Source organism: Periplaneta americana, chromosome 5, assembly GCF_040183065.1.
Source record: "Periplaneta americana isolate PAMFEO1 chromosome 5, P.americana_PAMFEO1_priV1, whole genome shotgun sequence".
NCBI classification, from domain to species: domain Eukaryota; kingdom Metazoa; phylum Arthropoda; class Insecta; order Blattodea; family Blattidae; genus Periplaneta; species Periplaneta americana.
In genome coordinates, this window is record NC_091121.1 from 90,462,787 (window position 1) to 90,486,325 (window position 23,539).

General features: G+C 36.0%; 1 protein-coding gene across 1 annotated transcript in view; it reads right to left on the bottom strand.

Annotated features, from left to right (window-relative positions):
* LOC138699964 (uncharacterized) overlaps positions 1 to 23,539 on the bottom strand; it is a 583,336-nt gene that overhangs the window by 350,603 nt on the left and 209,194 nt on the right. Inside the window, exon 2 of the mRNA XM_069826202.1 lies at positions 17,684 to 18,064. Coding sequence (XP_069682303.1) covers positions 17,684 to 18,064 — 381 coding nt within the window. The remainder of the gene's footprint in view (positions 1 to 17,683; positions 18,065 to 23,539) is intronic.

Here is a 23,539-nt window from a genome sequence, read left to right on the forward strand (position 1 = left end):
TAATGGATATGTTGATGTAGATATAATTCCATATTATATATGTTATAACCCGAAATCCATCACAACCAGTTTCTACTAGTAAAAACTAGTTTCAGCAAATAAAGATAGATAGAAAGTGAGTTTTCGTATGATCTAGAATCAGTGTCAGGTTAGGTTTGGTTTGTTTAGGTTTTTATTTGGTAAAAGCCTAAAAAAAACCCTAAACAAACCAAACCTAACCTGTCACTGATTCTAGATCATATGAAAATTCGCTTTCTATTTATCTATATTTTAAAACTAGTTTTTACTAGTTGAAACTGGTTTTGTTGGATTTTGGGTTTTAACGGTAACGTATATAGTGCAATAAGAATTTAAATATGTTGTGTCTGTGATAAGTGTTCAAAATTGCTTTATAGCACCACATTGGGAATGATAAAAGTGTGCAATATTCGTTACATTGGCGGGTGGATGCTTGACCATTAGTAGTAGCAGTAGTAGCAGCAGCAGCGGCAGCGGCAGCGGCGGCAGTAGTAGGCCTAGTAGTAGTAGTAGTAGTAGTAGTAGTAGTAGTAGTAGTAGTATTGAATAATAAGTATACGTTAAAATGTAGATATTTGTTAGAAAATCGCGGGTTTTCGAAAGCCATCTAGCGGGACTATACGAACAACTGTTGGCAACACTGTCCACGTCACATAACAGTTTCTAAAAAGTTTACTCTTATGACTTTCGAGTTCTGAATTACCGGCAACTGGCTCAGCTATTAGGGCCTATATAACCTACATTACATATTACTGTACATATGTCACAGGTAAGTTAGCAAGCCTCATTGAACCCGTCTCTAAATCACATTAATTCTTTTTCGAAGGTTTCAATGTCATACTGCTTTATCGTGTTTAGAAAAACGGCAATTTTTCCATTAATATTTCGAAAATATATAACAGGTTGTGCTTTTAAAAGAGGGAACTAATAAACATCGGATTCTACTTGCCATAAAAAGGAACTTTGTCATTCAGCCAATAGGAAGGGCTTCAGACACAAATCCTAGAAGCTTGATGCTTTACCCAGTTCTGTCATGTTTCCGTGAGCATTTCGCGACAACAAAGATTTGATGTGAAAATAGTTTCAGACACAAGGACATATTTTTGTCTTCTTCGGACAGTTTACGACAACATAGACAAGACAAGTGACGCACACCCTATCATTACGCAAGGACATAATAACTTTATCTATATCATGAGGATATTTTACTGCATGCAAGGCTCCACTCTGGCATTGATTTTACAGTCAATTTTCTGGATTATAACACATCGTGACTTGAGATGTTTAAGTTATGTGTACTAATGGAAAAAGTACATCGGTAGAAACAGCGTGTAAAGCTATCAGGAACTGTCAACGTTACTTTGATTATTATGTGTATTATTATTATTATTGTTATTATCATTGTTATTATCATTGTTATTATCATTATTCATAACTATATGTAAATGTATTGATAAGCAAATTCATTTCATTTCATACTGTGTTCTTAAACAATTATTATTGTAAAACTTTTTAGGAGAAGAACAAAGTTGTTTTAAGAAAAGATGGATAATATTTTTAACGTTGAAACAAATCTTGAAAAAGAAATGTGAATTCAGTCTCCCTACTTATTAACTAATCATTTATTTCGGAAACGTATACGACGGCATTATCGCAAGCTATGGCAAATTATGTATGAAGAAAACATTCCTTAAAAATTAATTTATACCATCCGTACTTTATATTAAAATTCCAGAATATCAACAAAAGTTAAAAAAAAAAAAAAAAAATCGTCAGACTCATTCAACAGAAATGAAGGAGTAATTCAAAGTTGTCAACTATCCCCAATTCTTTCAATATTTATATTAACCTAATATTATAGTAATTACAGAAATCAATATAAACTGGAATACAAATAAGAAAACAACACCGAAAACAATATTATATGTTGACGATAAAGTTATGTTTGCACCAATCGAAGATCATATGAGTATAAAATTAGCAGCATTCCATTTAAATTAGATTTCTAAAATAGATGTGGTGGAAGTATTAGCCGTAATAGTGACAGAAGTGGTGTATTAGTAATAATTAGACTTCGTGGAATTGCCACGAGAATCGCAAGGTTTACTGCGCACGCGGTATAGACTGTATGAGAAAGGGGCATGCAAAGGATGCAATATGCCTCTGATGTAAACACCGAACAGTACAATAAAACCTGTGTCCTGCATTCAAGAAATATAATGAATGATCATTGAAGTAGGAAATGTCTAAACATGTAAATACACAATTATGTTATAGTGAGATATGTTAACTTTTAAAATTTAATGTAAGATACATCATTCTTGAATATGTGCATTGCAGTGAAGAGTTACGTACATTTTGAGCGACTGCAAAGTAATCTCCTCCGATGGTCACTTAAACAGTTTTTATATTGGGAAATGTACGTTCAAAATCACATGCATATTTGAAGAACGGAAAGTCACTACTTTTTAGTACACCAACTTCAGACGTCTTGTCGTGACCTGATACCACATCATTTATAATACGAAGTTGTGAATAGGCAGAATTTTTAGCAATAATGTTTCTCAACTTACATTTCACTTTTTCTGAAATTAGTGAACTGTTATTGTGGATAACGGTTTGTGATACTTTATCCACTATATTAAGGGCTTCTGAGAGTTGTAGTTTGGACGATTCTAACAGGGTGATGCTTTTGCACACGATTTTAAAATTAGAGTCAGTGAACACAATATCTTCCAATATTCAGAAGGCAATGATTTTACAGGTGCAACAGCGGAACTGTCTGTGCTATCCAATGCATCAATTACCTCCATTATTTTACTGTAATGTTCTGCATAATTCTTGTCTGCACTGAACAAATGTTAAGCTTTGACTATTCCAACCACAGTAATGCAAAAACAAGTGCTTACATAGGTATACATTAGCTGTAGCTGCTCTATCTATTTGGACCGGTCACAACTCTTAACATGAACTGTTTATACTACGACACCGGGCGGTCGCCCACCTCCTCTATACTACCGTACATCGGCAACCTGATAGCATGCTGCGTGTGGCAATTCAACGAAGTCTAGTAATAATATTATAAAAGTATGTGGTAACTGAGGTGGTGATATTCGTAGTATTGTTGTAGTAACAGATGTAGTGGAAGTAATAGTGATAGAAGTGATATATTAGTAATGATAATACAAAGAGAATGGCAATTTTGTGGTGATATTCGTAATAGTGTTGTACTTATAAATGTTGTGAAAGTAATAGTCGTAGTAGTGGTTAAAATGGTGTATACGTAATAACAGTACAAAAATAGGTGGTAATTGTGATCTTGATATTTGTAGTAGTATTGTATTTATAAATGTAGTGGAAGTATTAGTCCTAATAGTGATAGAAGTAGTGCATTAGTAATAATATTACAAAAGAGGTGGTAATTGAGTTGGTGACGCTTGTAGTAGTGTCGTAGTTAGAGATGAACAAAACTAACTGCCGCTCTCGCTCGCTGTGTTCGTTGCATTTGTCTTTCGAGTCTCGTCTCGTAACTTTCGTGCGCTTCGAGTCTTGCTCATCATTCTCGAATTAGCATTTGGTCGGCGGGGAAAGATTTCGTAACTTTGAATAACATACGTAATTGAAATAAGTAACATTATAAATGTTAAATTGAGACAAAATGACAAAACAAAACAGTAGGCCTATCGTAGTTATCAAAGTATTCTGATTCTATTATCAGTTATTACCTAAGGTTGTATAAATATGAAAAAAAAATCAAATAAATTTGCATTCTAAGAAACATAAAACATAACGTGACATAGAGCGTTAATATATTTTTTTTATTTGAGATTGTACACTTGATCTCAAACATACGAAAAGAAAAATCCTAGTCTTTTAATAAGGGCCTAGTAATTATAAATTTGGGAACGGATTATTATACACCGAAAGGTAAAGATGATGTTTCAAATAGGCTAATTGATTGTTTATATATGTACAACAGTTGCCAAAACAGCTGAAATTTCAGCCTGTCCTGTGAGTGAAACAACTGTGACGATTCAAGGCTGCTTGACGTTCGAGACTCGACAATTCCCGAAGTCTTGAAACTCTCACATGCAGTCTTTACGTCAATGACGCGATGTAGTCAGTATTGTCGTGCGGGTTTTCGGCTTTGCGGGCGCTGTTAGCCTTGCTTTCTCGATCGTTCTTCAACTCTACTTGTAGTAATAGATGTAGTAGAAGTATTAGTCGTAATAGTGATAGAAGTGGTGCATTAGTAATAATATTTCAAAAGGAGGTGGTAATTGTGACGTCTATACCTGTAGTAGTATTGTAGTAATAGATGTAGTGGAAGTATTAGTTGTAATAATGATAGAAGTGGTGCATTAGTAATAGTAGTACAAAAAGAGATGGTAATTGTGATGGTGATATTTGTAGTAGTGTTGTAGTAACTGATGCAGTGGAATTATTAGTCGTAATAGTGTCAGAAGTTGTTTATTAACAATAATACAGGTAATTGCACAAATAGAGGTGATAATGACGCTGATGTTCGTAGAAGTGGTGATTGCATTAAAGGCGAACTAATCACTGCATATCGTATCTACAATAACAGCCAATGTCAATATCAACAATGGACGACAATCGTGCCAGGGGTAGGCCTTACTTACTTACGTAATTACTTACTTATGGCTTTTAAGGAACCCATAGGTTCATTGCCGCCCTCACATAAGCCCGCCATAGGTCCCTATACTGAGCACGCATTTCCCATATTTATTCTGCGTTTAATTTCTAGAATTTATAAATTCTAACTTTCAGATTTTTTGACAGCAGACTGGATGAAAAAAGCTTCTCAACCGAATAATATCACGCATTCATTCTGCGTTTAATTTCTTCCCGAGTGTCATTTATATTTGTTACTGTTGCTCCAAGATATTTGAATTTTTCCACTTCTTCGAAGGATAAATCTCCAATATTTAAAGTTGCCAGGGGTAGGCCTATCAATGTAAATTCTCGAAGAACCATAGAGATCATAATATTCAATTTCAAGTTTATACTAATTCGCAAAGAGGAATTGTAACTTATTAAATGGGTAAAAGTACGAGACCGATTATTTAGTATTGACAGCTCAGCGACGCGAAAGAGGGGAAGTAATAGGAGTAGTGGGGAGAATTCCGGAGTAGAGATAAGGGCGAGCGGTCGGTAAAGGAATGCAGTAGAGCTTAATTGCACTAGAACCATACTGCTCTACCGCACGCATGATAACCGATCGCTCCGAAGGCAAGCGATTGACTAACCCAAACACCCCTCGGCGCAACTAAATGGACTCACCTGATCCAGCCGCACATCTCCGGCGACTGTCAGGACTAAATATTCGTACTGTATATAGGGATCGCTCTGTATTACCATAGTAACGGCGAACGATTCGATGTAGCTGCGCGAGGCGTGTAACAGAAAATTCTGCAGAACTTCAGGTATGAGGGAAACGTCATGTGTGGAGTAGCATACTTTGTTATTTTCAAACTATCACCATCACCTACAAATCACGATAAATTTCCTCATTTTAAGCCTATATTGTATAGAGGCACAAATCCGAGAGTCCATTACATCCTACTTCAAATTCGTTGAATGTCGTTGTCACTCTTCAGAGCTAATAGTTATGTTCGAGTAATTTTCCGAAGCATATCACCTGAGTTGTGATTTCTATATCACTACTACCTAGATGATATAAAATCAATCATAGTAATACGAGTGTCCTGAAGAATGCACAATAAGTTGCAGAAGAAAACTCATTTTTCCACAGAAATTTCTATTGAATTACAAATATAACGCTAACCCTGTGGGTTTCAAACACGGACATTATCTGTCATTGGGACCATTTCTGTGAGAGCTGAAGTGGAAAATATACAAATCTAGTTTAAATTTTAATGAAGTAGGAAAATTGTTAAGTCTACTACGCGTATTCTTATTCCAGTAATTTTTTTTATTTTTTATTTTATTGGGTTATTTTACGACGCTGTATCAACATTTAGGTTATTTAGCGTCTGAATGAAATGAAGGTGATAATGCCGGTGAAATGAGTCCGGGGTCCAGCACCGAAAGTTACCCAGCACCCAGTAAAATATTGTTACTATACGTCAGAATAAAATCATGTTACTCAAAATTCGTATGGTGTGAAGTTACCTAGAGTAGAATTATTTAAGTATTTGGGTATTTATTTTACGCACAACTTATGTTTTAAAATGCACTTAAATCACGTGGTAATTGATACATATAGAAAATTCGGATTTATAATCAGAAATACAAAATAATTTAAAAATATAAATACTATTGATACTTTATATAAAACTCTAGTTAGGAGTAAGCTAGAGTATGCGTCTGCAATATAGTCACCTCAGTTCCAGTCCCATCAGATGCAAATAGAAAGGATACAGAAAAGATTTTTACGTTATTTATATTTAAAAAAAAACATCACGTGTCGTCTTATGACAATCAAATTTCATATAATAAGTTACTTTTTGAATTTAATTATAAAACTTTAAAATCTCGATAAATAATAAATAGTCAAATTTTACTCTATAAGACTGTTAACGGTATATTGGATAACTGTGATTTTCTTAAATTCCTTCAGTTCAATGTAAAAAGAACAGAATTACGTCATAGGCAACCTTTTGTTATTCCCATTCCTAGAACTGTTGTCTTCAAGAACTCTCCATTGTTTGTTATGTGTAATACTTACAGTTCTCTTCTTTAAACTGTGATTCTTAATTAGATTTCAATTTAACAATTAAACAATTTCATACAATATTAAAAAGAATTGTATTTCCTTAGATATTTAAATTATGAAGAAGTGTATTATAATGTTTTTACTCTAGTTTTTAAATAATTTTGCATCATTATATTGACGTTTGGCACGTTAACTGCAATATTATATTCTAGCATCTATTACCGTTATGTATTTTCTTTCTTTCGTTTGTGTTGGTTGTTTTGTTTTTTTCTTATTATGTATTTTGTGTATGTATCTATATAAGCCACCTGTAATAATTGGAAGCCTGCATCTGTTGGTGGTGGATTTAAATAAATAAATAAATTTAAAAAAATAGGAGTCAATGTAAATAATTATTTAGCACTATTAATTGAAACTAATAATAATAATTACTAAAACTAATAATAATAATATTTATTATTATTATTATTATTATTATTATTATTATTATTATTATTATTATTATTATTATAGTAATAATTAGAGACTTAGAGACCATATTTTGTCCCAGGGCGTACGGAAACAAGGTTAGCTTTTCATGACGTGACGTTATGTATTTCTCGAACGACACAGGTACTGCTAGGGAACATTTGCATCTTGTTTGTGATGTAGTTTACATTCTATACGTGATTCAAAACTAGACCTCGCAGACTGTTCACAATGCATTCTAATGATAAAGAATGATGCTACGATGATCTTTCCTACAATTTACATTATTTAGTCATTTATTTGATTGATTTATTTTCACTGGTAGAGTTAAGGTCTTAGGCCTTTTCTTCCACTGAAACAGTTTAAAAATACGTAGCAAATATTTTAAATAGCAGCAATACAGAAAACAATGGAATAATAATAGTAATAGTAATAATAATAATAATAATAATAATAATTATTATTATTATTATTATTATTATTATTATTTAATAGCAATAATAATTTTTATTCCTAGAATGAAAATGAATATTGTGGTTTATACAAAAATCACTTTAGCACCCCGCGAAAAAGTACATACACCTGCTCAGGGGCCATTCCACAAAAGTGTAAGACAAGTATTTCATTAATTGAATGAGAATAACATGTGAAAATAAACTATTTGTAGAAAATCTTTGCAATAATTTAATTGAATTCCAGCTTTAGAATGAGAATAAACTGAGTCTATTAATCCTTCCACTCGCACCACAGTCGCTTTGTACACTATAAATACCTGCCTGTAGTCATGCCAAGATGTCTTTTGACGAGAGAGCCGTCAGTGGACTGAACTCCGACAGTGCCCTTCCCTTTTGGAGAGTTTACAACGCTGAACTCAATCATCGGCTATATATATAACACACAACGGATAATTTATAGAACAAAAAACTCTCCTCAATTTTCTTCCCAATAAGTAAAATGGATGATAAAGGGGAGGAAATAAAGCTCTCCCTATTTTAATAGAGAAATGTCATTTGAGCAGAAAATGTGATTGTGGCAGGTTGACTCTAATCTTATTTTCCACCAATGAATCAGTTCAAAGAGACAATAATCTCTGAGCTCAACATAGAGAACCAAATAGGAAACAAGTGACCTGATAATTTTGCTCTATTTTAGTTAATACATCAGATGGTAATACTGTATTTCTCAATGAGAAATATAGCCTCATTTAATGATAATATATAAAACAGTTGACTCATAAGTGATGCTTCATTCGTGTCACTTATGAGAAGAGATTGTATTTATAGGTTTTTACCCGTTTTTCCTTACTTTTAAACTCAATTTCGATAATTTTATTTTCCGAATCATGGTCATAAAAGTCATACATGTAAATTCTGTTGAACCTAAAAAAAACTTAAATTGGACTTTAAGAACTAAAAAAAGCCTAAATCATAATTGATATGTATTCTACATTTACTGGGTTTTATATAAATATATTTTGAAATGTCAATTCATCTTATAATTTTTGTCCACTTCTGCGCTGGAGCAATTGATCCAGTCTGCGGTTTTTACCTCTTCAGTTTTTTGTTGTACTGGATAAAATGATTAACAGAGAGCGTATTCCGAATCTCAGCGCTGAGCAATCTCACGGCACCACGGTGTTCCGAATTTCTACGATGACGTCACTGATGCTCCACCGGTGTCGCACCGGTTCCATCAGCTTGCAGAGGTGGTGGCAGTATCCATCAGATAATCTGATTGGTTCTTGTATAGGGCGGAAATTAGCAGACGAATGAATCGTTGTGTCATGGTGGTGTGTTCTGCTTTGGTTCTGCTGTATTGTTTGTAATGAGCACAACGCAAAAACAATATGTTAATGGCTTATGAGCGAACATGTCAACGGACCAGTTATTACTACTGGCTCAAAAAATAAAATGTTTATGCTCTCTTTTCTTTGAACGAGATGACAGTACGGAAATTTCGCAAAATCTTGCTAGCATAGCACAGACAACTTGTATAGCCGCCATGATAGCCATCGAACCTTCCAGCATTTTTGTTCCTATTTCGCTGCAGCGTGACGTCATTATCGTTCACCAGTCCGGTGAGATTCGAAATAAGCTGAGAGAGGCTTCACCCTCTCAAGGACGTGATTAGGACTGTATGTATCTTGGAATTTCCACTGATCGCAGATATGACATGCCAGTAGAAGAGTAAGAAGTGACTGAACTTTCTCTTGCGGTGAATGACCTGCGAAAAAGTCGCATTGTTGAAATTCGTGTAGTTTCCGGGTATGCTCTCTGATAGAAGACTCTGATCTTGCGTGTGCGGGTACGAGCTGTGAACTTTTCTAAGGTCTCTGTGTAGTCTGTCTTACTCTGGTGCTTCTGGTGTTTTTTTTTTTTTTGTTAAGCTATGCCAAAACAAGTGAAGTTACATTTATTACGACAATGGATTGGAAATTATTCCATCTTTACCATCGTGGGAAAAGTTATGTTATTTAAAATTGACTGTAAAAGTACATTTTTTAATAATCAGGCAATTTTTGCGACACCTTTCACAGTTCGAACAAAAAACCTAAATAATATATTTTACTTATTTCAGTAAGCTAATATGGACTTCTTAAAAACCTAAAACCATACTTATGAGGTTCAAACCTTTATTCGGATAGTTGACTAAACAAATAACAAACACTGTGATGTTACTGTATTTTACAGAATTTTCCGCTATAGCCGGGAATGGGTGGTGGATTCCCAGAGCAATAAAAACCTCAGCACTGATTCTTTCGAAAAGAAGTATACCGAGAGGCTTGTAACTTATATATACTTAAGTAGAGTCATCCGTTTGGTTGCCTACAGTCTCCAAGCGACCCGCAACAGTGCAGATATGTATGGAGGCACAAGACCCTACTATGTAACTGAAAGGCTCAGAACCATAGTGGGCCAAGCGCCATTTATTAAAACCGTAGAAAACAGGAGTTAAAATGAAGTTATTACCATAATTCAATGGAAACATATAGCATGTATTTAATATAAAGTATACACATTAAAATTAAATGATATGTCAATACTCATTAAACTATGGTATTCACTTAACCTTATCCCTTGCTTTCTTCGTTTTTAATAAATGGCGCTTGGCCCACTATGGCTCTGAACGCTTCAATTTAGGTCTGCTTTTCAGTGAACATGCGAATACCAAACAAATCTAGACGCTTTGAGATCAGTGCACTAATAGAAGAATTTGTTATTCAACACTTCGTTAAGAAAAAATAACATGTATTTTATCAAATATAAGGAGAATTTTTTTATTTTAAACACTTAAAATATATACAGTAATGTAATGTATAGAGACTCGTAAAGCACGCACTCATCATTTGTTTCATTTCACGTTTGTGCTGACATTTATGTTTATTTCATTTGTTAATTCCAAACTTTATTTAAATCTAAAGTACCTTAATGAATTTTACTTATTGTAAAATCAGGGAATACAAATTCTGGACAGTATATAGCCATAGCGACTAAACAAAAATTATGTGGTACCTGAATTATTTCTAGAGTTCAATTTTTCAGGACTTCGATTTCTTTTATGTCACTACGACTAATACATAAGTTAACAAAAGAAATTCGAATGTGTTTTTAGCTTAATGTTGCATTTGTTACACATTTCAAGATATTATCACTACATAGCTTCAGTGAAAATCACAGAGCGTCTCTGAGAGCGTGTGTTTGCATTGCATAGATATTTAACACCGTTTAATATATTTCGGTAAATGTATCTTTATCTTAGCTCGATTGGTTTTCTCATTACATGTGTGAGAAAAATGTGCTGACTTCTGAAAATGAAGGAGCAGGCTGCTAAAAAGTTTTAGTTTCATCTAAAAGTGTTAAAAAATTGTCTTTTATTGCATATAAGTTGCCTTTAAATAAATACTTAGTTATTGTTGCTATTAAATCATCTCATTTCATTACGCCAAAAAATTGTAATCTTGTAAAATTTTGACTTGTTCCACATCTTAAAGCTTCAATGATAATGTAAGATCTATGGAATATAATCAATGAAATGAAATGAAAAATATGCACACAGGTACACGCATAAATTGATGTAAACAGACAGAACCGGAGCGAGCGGGGAAAGACCGCAGCGTGAAATGTTGACTAGGTTCGACGTACAGCCAACTTGAATTCAAAGTAACCAAACGCAGGACTCTACTTGTACATGAAAGGGGAATCGAGGGAAAAACCACCAGTAATTTCTCTAATATAATTATCAAAATTCATCTCTGCTAATCATCATCATCGATTATCATCCTATCATCGGAAATAATTCCACCTCTGAAACGAAATTCATCACACTCACAATTCGAGTTCAAAAAGTCATTATGGATTACATATAGCGATATTCCCAAGTCAATTAACTTTACTAAAAATGTGTTTCACATTACACTAGAACCTTATTTGCCTGGACTAAATGGAACCGAAATTCCCGGATTAACTAAATTCCAGATAATCCGGAAATTATGTGGATAAAGAGAGTAGCCTACATTTTAATACAAATTACATATTGTGTATCGGGAATAGTCTTTTGATTATTCCATCATGATCTACAATTCAATTTTTGATCAAATTCAATCCGAGAGCTTAAAAACGCATAGGTACATACATGCATATTGTATACGCAACAACTTACAATTTTATTTCCACATAAATAAATCAAAGAAACACATCAAACATTTAAACACAAAAATATTGAGTAAGTTTATTTTGTGATAACATTTAACAGCAAAATAAAATATTACTGTACTGTCTATGAGGAAAAACTGGAGATTCGTATCAATGAGAATTGGAAAAACGAAATTCTATTCTGCTTTAACTCCGTACGAAAACTACGATGGTGGCTCAGAATTCTTCCAAGGCCTTGATTATTAGTTCCTTGTGAAGATGAAGACCCGTGTTATCCTACTATTGTAATGACATTACATAGGTGGAGTCCGACCAGTACATAGTACTTACTTACTTACTTCCTTACTGACTTTTAAGGAACCCGGAGGTTCATTGCCGCCCTCACATAAGTCCGCCATTGGTCCCTATCCTGAGCAAGATTAATCCAGTCTCTATCATCATATCCCACCTCCCTCAAATCCATTTTTATATTATCTTCCCATCTACGTCTTTTTCCCCAAATGTCTTCTTCCCTCCGGCCTCCCAACTAACACTCTATATGCATTTCTGGATTCGCCCATACGTGCTACATGCCCTGCCCATCTCAAACGTCTGGATTTAATGTTCCTAATTATGTCAGGTGAAGGATACAATGCGTGCAGTTCTGTGTTGTGTAACTTTCTCCATTCTCCTGTAACTTTATCCCTCTTAGCCCCAAATATTTTCCTAAGAACCTTATTCTCAAACACCCTTAACCAATGTTCCTCTCTCAAAGTGAGAGTCCAAGCGTCACAACCATAAAGAACAACCGATAATATAACTGATGATGCACCGAAACAGCTGTAAGCCGCACAGACTTATATAATTAACAAGAGTAAGTCCACTAGTTAATCAATTACTAATATAACTGTTTTATAAATTCTAACTTTCAGATTTTTTGACAGCAGACTGGATGACATAAGCTTCTCAACCGAATAATAACAGGCATTTTCCACATTTATTCTGTGTTTAATTTTCTCCCGAGTATCATTTATATTTGTTACTGTTGCTGCCAGGTATTTGAATTTTTCCACTTCTTCAAAGGATAAATTTCCAATTTTTGCTTCAGGTAACGAAAAAGTACGAATATGGACCACAGGCCTAGGCCTATAGGAAAACATTTTATTAGGTGAATCGAGACAAAAATTTGACAGGGGATTCATCCCTACAATTGCCTTAAACGATTTTACTGTTAGGATTGTTATTGCGAGCATATTTGGGACTTTTTCAAAATGGTTCATTTTACGACGCTTTATCAACCGTGATGGTTATCTACCATTTCTGAGTGAAATGAAGGTGATAATTCCAGCGAAATTAATAATACAGTGAAACTTCTCATTTACGGGCATCGAAGGTACGTAACAATCTGTCCTTTATTGGGAGGGAGGCTCCCCAATCTAACAATAAATTTATAATATGCATTATGTATCCCTTCACGCTTTAAATGAAATGTATTACTGTAGTTTAATTCTAATACTATAGTGAATTCTTTGCAACTCTGAACTACAGTAGATAAAACTGAAAAAGGAAAATACAGTACTGCGCCATGCAATTTTATTCTAGGTCTACAGTTATGTAGTATTTTAATTTACAGTTTTCAACTCAACCTTTACGTTCAGGTGCCATGTCTCTCGAAACAGAACAACTGATTGAAATGAAGAGAATAATCCTACTAACCCCATCATGTGTCGAATACAATTTCACGATCGCAGAAACCTTGTACCCATCAGAGAGATTAAATTTTATGACTTCGTTTATCCACTCGCTTCCAGTTAACAAGGGGGTAGGCGTCTGGTCTAGTGGTAGCCTACGTAACCCTTATTGTCTTCTTTCATGTTAAGGATTTTCTGTACAGTTCTCAAAACTAAATTTTCCATTTTTGTAACACATTAGGTCTTGAAATCCAAGTTCTGTCCGCAGTCAGGAGGTAACGCAAGCTTTAGGACTATGAAACAGCTGTCCGTGTCCGTGTCCGTGTCTGAGAGTGTCCGTAAACGAGAGTTTAATGTATCATTATTTCTATATTTTTTCGGTTGGGACATAAAAATTTGTCCGTATATGAGGAATGTCCGTATCTTGGGGGTGTCCGTAAGAAGAGGTTTCACTGTAATAATAATAATAATAATAATAATAATAATAATAATAATAATAATAATAATAATTTATTTTATGAGTACAGAGTCCAGTTCTGATAATTACCTAGCATTTGCGATTATTGGGTTGAGATAAAACTCCGGAAAAAAATATCAACCATAGGCTATAAGTTCTCCCAACCAGATTTGAACCCGGGAACTCTCGTTTCACGTCAGACATGCTAACCGTTACTCTATAGCGATGGAATTTCGGGATTATAAGGATGTTTGGAGTTTGAAATAAAATTTTTATATTGTTAATTACAAAAATCTAAATATATAAATGTTTATTCCCATATGCCATCTGCCTTCAAGCTGGTGCCTTATGGAAATGACCTGTCTCAGCCACCTAAAGAGAGGATACATTCATTCAAAGCCCAGCGATATCTGCTCTTTCAAGTGAACAATCTAGTTATGAAGAATTCTGCTTCGAAGTTACAGAAACTCCTCATCTCATTCTGTAATCGGAGCTGAATGACTTGGTGCGTGAAACGGGTCTTTCTAAACAGCCGTCCGAGTTGCCTGGCTCAAGATTGCAGGAACAGGACTTATTAGCCCCCAGTGTTATGTTAGAGTGTTCAGGGACTGCAATATGAAATTCTTAGTATTATTACATAGAAAATGGAGTGTCTTATACAGGGACATCATTTTGTTTTTACTTCAATTTTTATTGTAACTCAGTTCTTGAATGTACTTCACTCCCACCCCTTCTACTAGTAAACTTCCACAGTCCTTACACAGAACCAAGGCCGCATATAGTAAACAGCACTGAGTTAGTGAGTATAGTACGTTCCAGAAATATGTTCGCGTTTTCCAGTGACGAAAGAGCTTTCAATATTGAATCATTTTTTCGCACAGGTACTGTCCGTTTGTCTACTTCGCATACCGATTTCCCCCACCTGCTTCTGTTCGCACCTCTGTAAAAGCTGGGCTGTCTTAGCTGTTTTCTGAAAGCATTAATTTCTGTTAAGAATTGGACGTTTACGTAATATTATACAACTGTTTAAAATAACTTAAATAAAATGGCCTCGTTAAGTAATTAACTGTCACGTGATTTTCCCCCTTTCTACGATCCTGCGTCATAACCACTTGGACGGACAGTAGATAGCATGTCTGAGTAATTTTATTTGTGCGGGTCGGGCAGAAGCGAAGATTTAATTTATAGTACGTAAGGTACTCTTTTATAGAGTAGGTACATAATTATTTCAACATGAGTTACTAGTAAGAAGGACGAAACTGGCAGTTGGAATTAGATGCAATAGTCTATAGTGCGATAGTATGCATAAAAGAACTGAAGCCTGTATCGAAATGAATGGCCACCATTTTCAAAAATGTGTTTAAATATCCATATTATGATTATTTTTCAATTTAACTTCATTCTCTATATTGTACGCTTATGTGCTGTAGACAGTATAATATACACTGCATAATGAATACGTTCACATGGATAACTCAGTTCGTGAGTAAAACACTTATTCTTAATATAGTAATTACTGTATTTTGATTAAACAAAAACCTAATGAACATTATCAAACTCAAAATCGCGATATTTCCTAGTTTACGTAAATGGATGAACTACTTTTCTTCCCTCCTATACCTAGTAGAGTAATTTCTTTGTGTTTTACGCCAGTATCATCGAACTATAGTCGTGGAAGGGGATAGAAACTGTTTCCGGTTCTCTAAAGGTATAGCCAGGTTAATATTAAAAATGTTAGTAAAAATAAAATGATGTCCCTGTAGAAACGTATGATGTTAGTTTACAATCATGTTCCTGAGGAGTAAAGCGTTTTATTAACGCTTCGAAAGTTAATGTCAATGAAAGAAAACTACCTTCTATTTTTATTACACATTTCACCAAAAATGAAGGAAATATACGAAAATATAGGTAGCCTATAGTTCTTTTTGGGCCAAAAATAACATATATAAGCGAAGTGTTTGTTGTGATTTTAAATAAATTGCTTTATTTATTAGTTTGCCATGGGCATAGGTCGCGCAAGGAACGATTACCTAAGAGCAGTGGTGCGTTACTGTCTGTTTTGACGTGTGTACAGCATGTAGGAACACCGAGGGCGCGAGATGCGGGCCGATGGAAGTACTGCCTCTTCAGAGAAGATGAACAGATAGGGACTTAGTAAATTCCGTGCAATTAGTGTTAGTGAAGTGACATTTTGTTGAAATTAGCACGTTGGTTTGTCATGGATTACCTAACATTGAGAGTTTCTTTCACAACTTCTGGTTTCTTACATCTATTATTATATTGCTAAATTAAAATACAAATTGTGAGGTACTTGGTTGATTTTATTTCGATTCAGAAGAGTGTAATATTACGAACATTCCATTATATTCTGAATATGTTCTCGGTTTTCTATCCCGATCAAATTTCAAAGGTTGAGAACTGAAGACCTAATTTATTATGAATTTTAAAATCATTTAATTTTGATGCTAGAATTTGGAAGTAGCGTTATACCCCTACTCATGTAACTTAGTTCTTGGAGGGCGCGGTGTTTTAGTCGCTCAGAACAACTGGAGATATTCGCGTATAAGCAACGTTCCCTAGTCGTATTGTTAAGATTCAGTCATTCTTAGTTATGATAAGTGAAATATTACATGCGCCCAGAAAAAATATTGCAGTCACGGGGATGATAAGACGTATGAACTAAGACTGCGGGAAAATCATTGCAGTTCAACAGCTTCAATACTGATGGAAGGGGGACAATACACCTAGGCCCGGTTTCTTCAACCTTTGTTAAAATGCACATAGCGTTGATTAACTGTAAGTTAAAAGCATAAATTGCTGTTAAAAATATTGCGTTTCTTCAACTTCACATTTCACATTTTAACATTCTGTTTGTTAACACTCTGTTAGGACCATAGATTCTAGAATTTAACCATAACCTATAATCAAGTATAGGCTCAATTCTGTTTTCCGAACTCTGACAGTTGAAATTCTCGCTTATTTCGGTTGTTTGATTCAGAGAGGATAGAAGTCTTTGTAGTCTCTTAGGTTTGACTTATGCTTCTTTCCATCGCCTGTACCATAGTAGCATGGAGCGACGTATTGCTGTGTTGGTATTGCTGTTGTGAAATGGAAAACACTGGATCTAAAAGAAATCATGGGACTAATTTCTCTTCCTTGGAGAGAAGCCTTCTGCTGGAAACAATTTCGCAGTATAAACCAATTATTGAGAATAAACAAACAAACGGATCTACGTTGAAAGCGAAAAGTGAGGTTTGGCATCAAATTGCTTATACCTTGGTATGAACTTCTGTTCTGTCAAATCACTGAAATCATCCGCTCTGTTTATGTATGCATGGCTATAATTTTCTAAATAGGTAATCAAGATACAGAAGTTCAGCATCTAACGCACCAGCCATATTGAATACTTCTATGCTAACAGAGAGTTACATGATTTAACTGCATGAAATTGAGCAGTTAAATTAATATGGGTTTTAACAGCCTGTTATTACTAACAGTAATTGAAGAAATGCTTCAACTGTTAAGTTTACAGTTAAAATGGAATAACACACTGTTATAATTTAACAAAGGTTGAAGAAACCGGGCCATAAGCTCTAAATTGCTTAATAATGAATTCAACTGAAGAACCTGCAATCTCTTGAACATTGAAAGCACATATTGAAAATTGAGAAACATCTGGACATAATAACTATCGGTATGCAGTAATTTTATTGCTCACCAAAGACGACCATCTTCTTGGTCATGAAGTCCTCGTCGTCGAATGTAGACACGAGGCACTTGTACTCGCCCGAGAGCTCTGTGGTGGGGTTGGGGATGTAGAGGGCGCGGTGCATGGTGGCGCTGTGTTCTGAAGCTCGGTGGCTCAGGTCCAGCTTGCCCTTCAGGATGCCGAGGTCCTGCGGCTTCTGTCCCGGTATCCACTGGTACACAGGACTGGGGCTGTTGTTAAAGTACCACTTCACCACAAGACCCGAGAACGAATCGGTTGCGAGCTCGTCCGGCTTGAGTGTGTACTCGCAGTCAAGGATCGCCGCCGACCCGGAGTTATTCCGCACAGCATGCGGCACTCGTAGATCAGTAATCTGGATACCCACCACACCTGCAACAATGGGGAATCAATGAATGAATGGGGAAATGGGAGGAGAATCATTTACAAGGAAACGCGTCCTGGCAAGGGAAATTGGTACTGTAACGAATTGTCTGTGTCAGCTCCAAGCCTGTTGGTCACTTGTCTCACTGCGCTTTTAGTCGTTTCACATGAAGGAAGAAGAGAGAATATTGAAGAGGAAAGCCGAAAATGGACATAATCTAATAGCTGCTAAAAGAGAGAGAGACAGTGATGTGTTTCTAAGCAAAAATGTGCCCTGGCTCTGGAATTTTGGTCGTACCGATAGTAGTTTTCTTTTTCGTCGTCGTTCTCCTCCTCCTCATCCTCCAGCGGTCTCGAGTTAGATCCCCGGTCAGGACGAGTTGCCTGGGTGAGGTTTTTTTTCTGAGTTTTTCCCTCACTCCTATGGATGAATATCAGGTAGCTTTATCAGGCGATTCGAACCCCACTCATCTTCGCCACTTTCTTTCCTACCCTATCATCCTTTCCTCATCATCTCTTTCATGGTTTTTCAGATCACTCTACCGGCGGCCTCCCGAAGTTGCTGACTCTCTCGACCGGCCTCCGTGGATTGTAGTTCAGCGATGTTGGATGGCTTCTGAAATGGCACCCGAGGCGGACCTACTCGTGCGAGGAGTTTCGCCTCGGACCGACAGGGGGCTTTGGGGGAATTTGCCGAAGCAGGAATGGTGTATGTATTCTGTCGGCTTTAAGGACCGGTCGTTGTGGGAGTCATGTGTTTAGGGCGGTGCGCGTAGAGGATCTATATCACGCAACTTATTCCATATCGAGGGTTAGCGCAATATATCTCAATAGGTCGCAGTGCTGGCCATCCGTGCCACCTCAGTTAAATTCCATTTCATTCCATTCCTCCTCCTCCTCCTCCTCCTCCTCCTCATCATCATCATCATTATCCTCGCTATTTCCGCAGGAATAGGCCTATTTATGGAATATCAGACGAAAAGACATGGGTTTGAATGTTGATGTAGGCCTGGAGGCAGTTAGGTCTACGAGTATACCTAACTATAAAATTATTTAAATATTAATAAAATATTATTGTTTATAAATACGACATCTGATGATAGTGCAAAAATCATATAAGTGCTCTGGCGCCCCCTGGCCTCGAAAAATAGTACCCTGGATTCGCCAGGCCGCACCAGGCCAACCGCAGTCCTCGGAACAGAAGACATGCGAGCCCTTACGCTGTGCGATTAGCACTCGAATAAGCTCGCCCAGGAGTAGGCCTACCGAAGGCAACGTGCGGAAGTGAATGCTTCGATTTCAGAAGGTTTTAATTTGTAAAATGCCGATATAGATTTTTAGGGCTCATCCCGACATTGTCTTATCGCCTTAGGAAAACCACACAAAACCATGGCCATGATAATTTGCCTGAATTTAGGGGACTACATAATTAACTGTGAGGTGATTCTAATAAAATAGGGTCCGACCATCCTTGAGGGCATAATGTAGGGAAGTGTATATATTCTTCTTGTTTTTTACTTGTTATTTAACACTATATCAAGTAATAGATTATTTAGCGACGGTGGGAGCGGTGATAGTGAGATGGTATTTGGCGAGATGAGGCTGTGGATTCGCCATAGACTACCTGACATTCGTCTTACGGTTGAGGAAAATCTCGGAAGAAACTCAATCAGGTAATCGGCCCAAGTGGGGATCGAACCCGCTCTCGAGCGCAACTCCGGATCGACAGGCAAGCGCCTTACCCGATTCAGCATAAAAATTAACTGTCAATATGAAATTGTATAAAAAAAACAAAAATATTTTGACAATGGAATTCTAAAAGCTTTAGTCAGGTCTTGGAACGTAAATCATGGACGTGGCTTTGCAACGATTCTTCAATTTTCCTTATCAGCCAGGATTCTAAACCAAATGGATGATTCTACATTTATAGAGAACATTTTCAATTTCGTAAAAAAATATTCTTGATTTAGAGAAAAAAAAAATATGAAAACAAATTTTCTTGTACTGAGTCATATTTTGATGATATATATCCAACAGAGCTGAATTTTCATAACAGCTGTTTTTTTAAATTAACTTATTAAAATTTTATGCTCTATGTCAATTACATTGCGGCCATGGCAATGACTCGATTCTTAATTCTAATGCTAAGATCTTGTATAAAACCTAATAAAAAACCAACTATTTAAAAAAATCATTTATTTTTTTAAATATACATATAGGCCTATTTCGTAATTAGACTCTGTATAGATACATATATTTTTTTAATTATGGTTTATTTGACGACGCTCACAACTTATACATACATACAAATGGCTTTTAAGGAACCCGAAGGTTCATTGCCGCCCTCACATAAGCCCGCCAGCGGTCCCTATCCTGAGCAAGATTAATCCAGCCTCTATCATCATACCCCACCTCCCTCAAATCCATTTTAATATTATCCTCCCATCTACGTCTCGGCCTCCCTAAAGGTCTTTTTCCCTCCGGTCTCCCAACTAACACTCTATATGCATTTCTGGATTCGCCCATACGTGCTACATGCCCTGCCCATCTCAAACGTCTGGATTTAATGTTCCTAATTATGTCAGGTGAAGAATACAATGCGTGCAGTTCTGTGTTGTGTAACTTTCTCCATTCTCCTGTAACTTCATCCCGCTTAGCCCCAAATATTTTCCTAAGCACCTTATTCTCAAACACCCTGAACCTATGTTCCTCTCTCAGAGTGAGAGTCCAAGTTTCACAACCATACAGACGAACCGGTAATATAACTGTTTTATAAATTCTAACTTTCAGGTTTTTGGACAGCAGACTGGATGATAAGAGCTTCTCAACCGAATAATAACACGCATTTCCCATATTTATTCTGCGTTTAATTTCCTCCCGAGTGTCATTTATATTTGTTACTGTTGCTCCAAGATATTTGAATTTTTCCACCTCTTCGAAGGATAAATCTCCAATTTTTATATTTCCATTTCGTACAATATTCTTGTCACGAGACATAATCATATACTTTGTCTTTTCGGGATTTACTTCCAAACCGATCGCTCTACTTGCTTCAAATAAAATTTCCGTGTTTTCCCTAATCGTTTGTGTATTTTCTCCTAATATATTCACGTCATCCGCATAGACAAGAAGCCGATGTAACCCGTTCAATTCCAAACCCTGCCTGTTATCCTGAACTTTCCTAATGGCATATTCTAGCGCGAAGTTAAAAAGTAAAGGTGATAGTGCATCTCCCTGCTTTAGCCCGCAGTGAATTGGAAAAGCATCAGATAGAAACTGACCTATACGGACTCTGCTGTATGTTTCACTGAGACACATTTTAATTAATCGAACTAGTTTCTTGGGAATACCAAATTCAATAAGAATATCATATAATACTTCCCTCTTAACCGAGTCATATGCCTTTTTTAAATCTATGAATAACTGATGTACTGTACCCTTATACTCCCATTTTTTCTCCATTATCTGTCGAATACAAAAAATCTGATCAATAGTCGATCTATTACGCCGAAAACCGCACTGATGATCCCCAATAATTTCATCTACGTACGGAGTTAATCTTCTCAAAAGAATATTGGACAAAATTTTGTACGACGTCAACAAAAGTGATATTCCTCGAAAGTTACCACAGTTGGTTTTGTCCCCCTTTTTAAAAATAGGTACAATTGTGAACTCCTTCCATTGTTCTGGTACAATTTCCTTTTCCCAAATAGCAAGTACAAGTTTATAAATTTCGCTATATAATGCGCTTCCGCCCTCTTGTATTAATTCTGCTGGAATTTGATCGATACCTGGAGACTTGTACTTTTTCAGATTTTCTATCGCAATTTCGACTTCTGAAAGCGTGGGTTCGGGTATAAATGGCTCAGCAGTTTGTATTTCAATTTCGTCCCGATCATTTCTATTTGGCCTATGTACATTTAGTAGTTGCGCAAAATAGTTTTTCCATCTGTTTAGGATTGATGGAGAGTCTGCAAGCAAGTCACCATTCTCATCCTTGATCACGTTTACCCTTGGCTGATATCTGTTCTTAAATTCCTTTATACCCTTATATAAATCTCGAATGTTTTTATTCTTACTATTTGTTTCTACCTCATTCAGTTTTTCCTTCAAGTAACCTCTCTTTTTATTCCTAAGTGTACGACTTGCTTCCCGTCTTTCGTTGAAATAATTATCTCTCTTCTCCTCGACTGGATCCTGTAAGAATTTCAATTTTGCCTGTTTCCTTCTTTCTACTACCATGCAACAATCTTCATCAAACCACGGTTTCTTTTTCTTAGTTTCATAATAACCTATGCTCTGCTCAGCTGCAATTTTGATACTATCTCTGATATTTTCCCACACGCTATTAACATCTAATTCTTTCTTAACTTCGTCGGAACTTTCTAAAGTGGCAAACCTATTCGAAATTTCGACCTGATAATTTTGCTTAGCTTCCTCGTCCTTTAATTTCAAAATATTAAATTTAGTAATATTAACTTGTTGCTCTACTCGCTTGGCTACTGATAATCTTTCTCTTAATTCTCCAATCACCAAATAATGGTCAGAATTACAGTCTGCACCCCTGAAAGTTCGAATATCTACTATACTAGTATGTCTCCGTTTATCTATCAAGATGTGATCTATTTGGTTGTGTGTCAATCCATCTGGAGAAGTCCAAGTATATTTATGTATATCCTTATGGGGGAATGTTGTACTTTTGACAATTAAATTTTTCGATGTGGCAAAGTTGACTAATCTAACTCCATTGTCACTACTAATTGCGTGTAGGCTCTCTTTTCCAATAGTTGGTCTAAAAATATCCTCCCGTCCTACTTTAGCATTGAAATCCCCCAATAAAATTTTCATGTGATATCTAGGGAAATGATCAAAAGTATGTTCCAATTCCTCATAGAAGCTATTCTTTATATGGTCGTCTTTCTCTTCGGTAGGGGCGTGAGCATTTATAACTATGATGTCGCACCATCTACCCTTAAGTACTAAATATGATAACCTGTCACTGATAAATTCGACCTTTTTTACTGCTGATTTTATTCTTTTATGAACAAAGAATCCTGTTCCTAATTGGTGATTATTGTTTCCTTCCCCATAATACAACAAGTAATCTCCTATTTCTGATATGCCATTCCCATCTAACCTAACCTCTTGTACTCCCACGAAGTCTATTCTATATCTAGCTAGTTCTTTAGCTACTAATGTTACCCCTCCTGTTCTATAAAGACTAGTTACGTTCCAAGTGCCAAATCTCAAAACCTTATTCCTTTGCTGTGGTCGTGCCAGAGAATCAATCCTATTCCGAGGCTTATTATAGGGATACGTAACAAGCTGTTTTTTACGGTGATGGGTTGTTAGCCCTTCGCCCAACCCCCAAGCTGGAGGACCACCCCTTATCGGCTGTCCACGACTGCTTATTCAATATATTCGCAGCTACCCTCCATATCTGGAGGCCGTCTCCTCTATCCGCAACCTGAGGACGCGCCATGC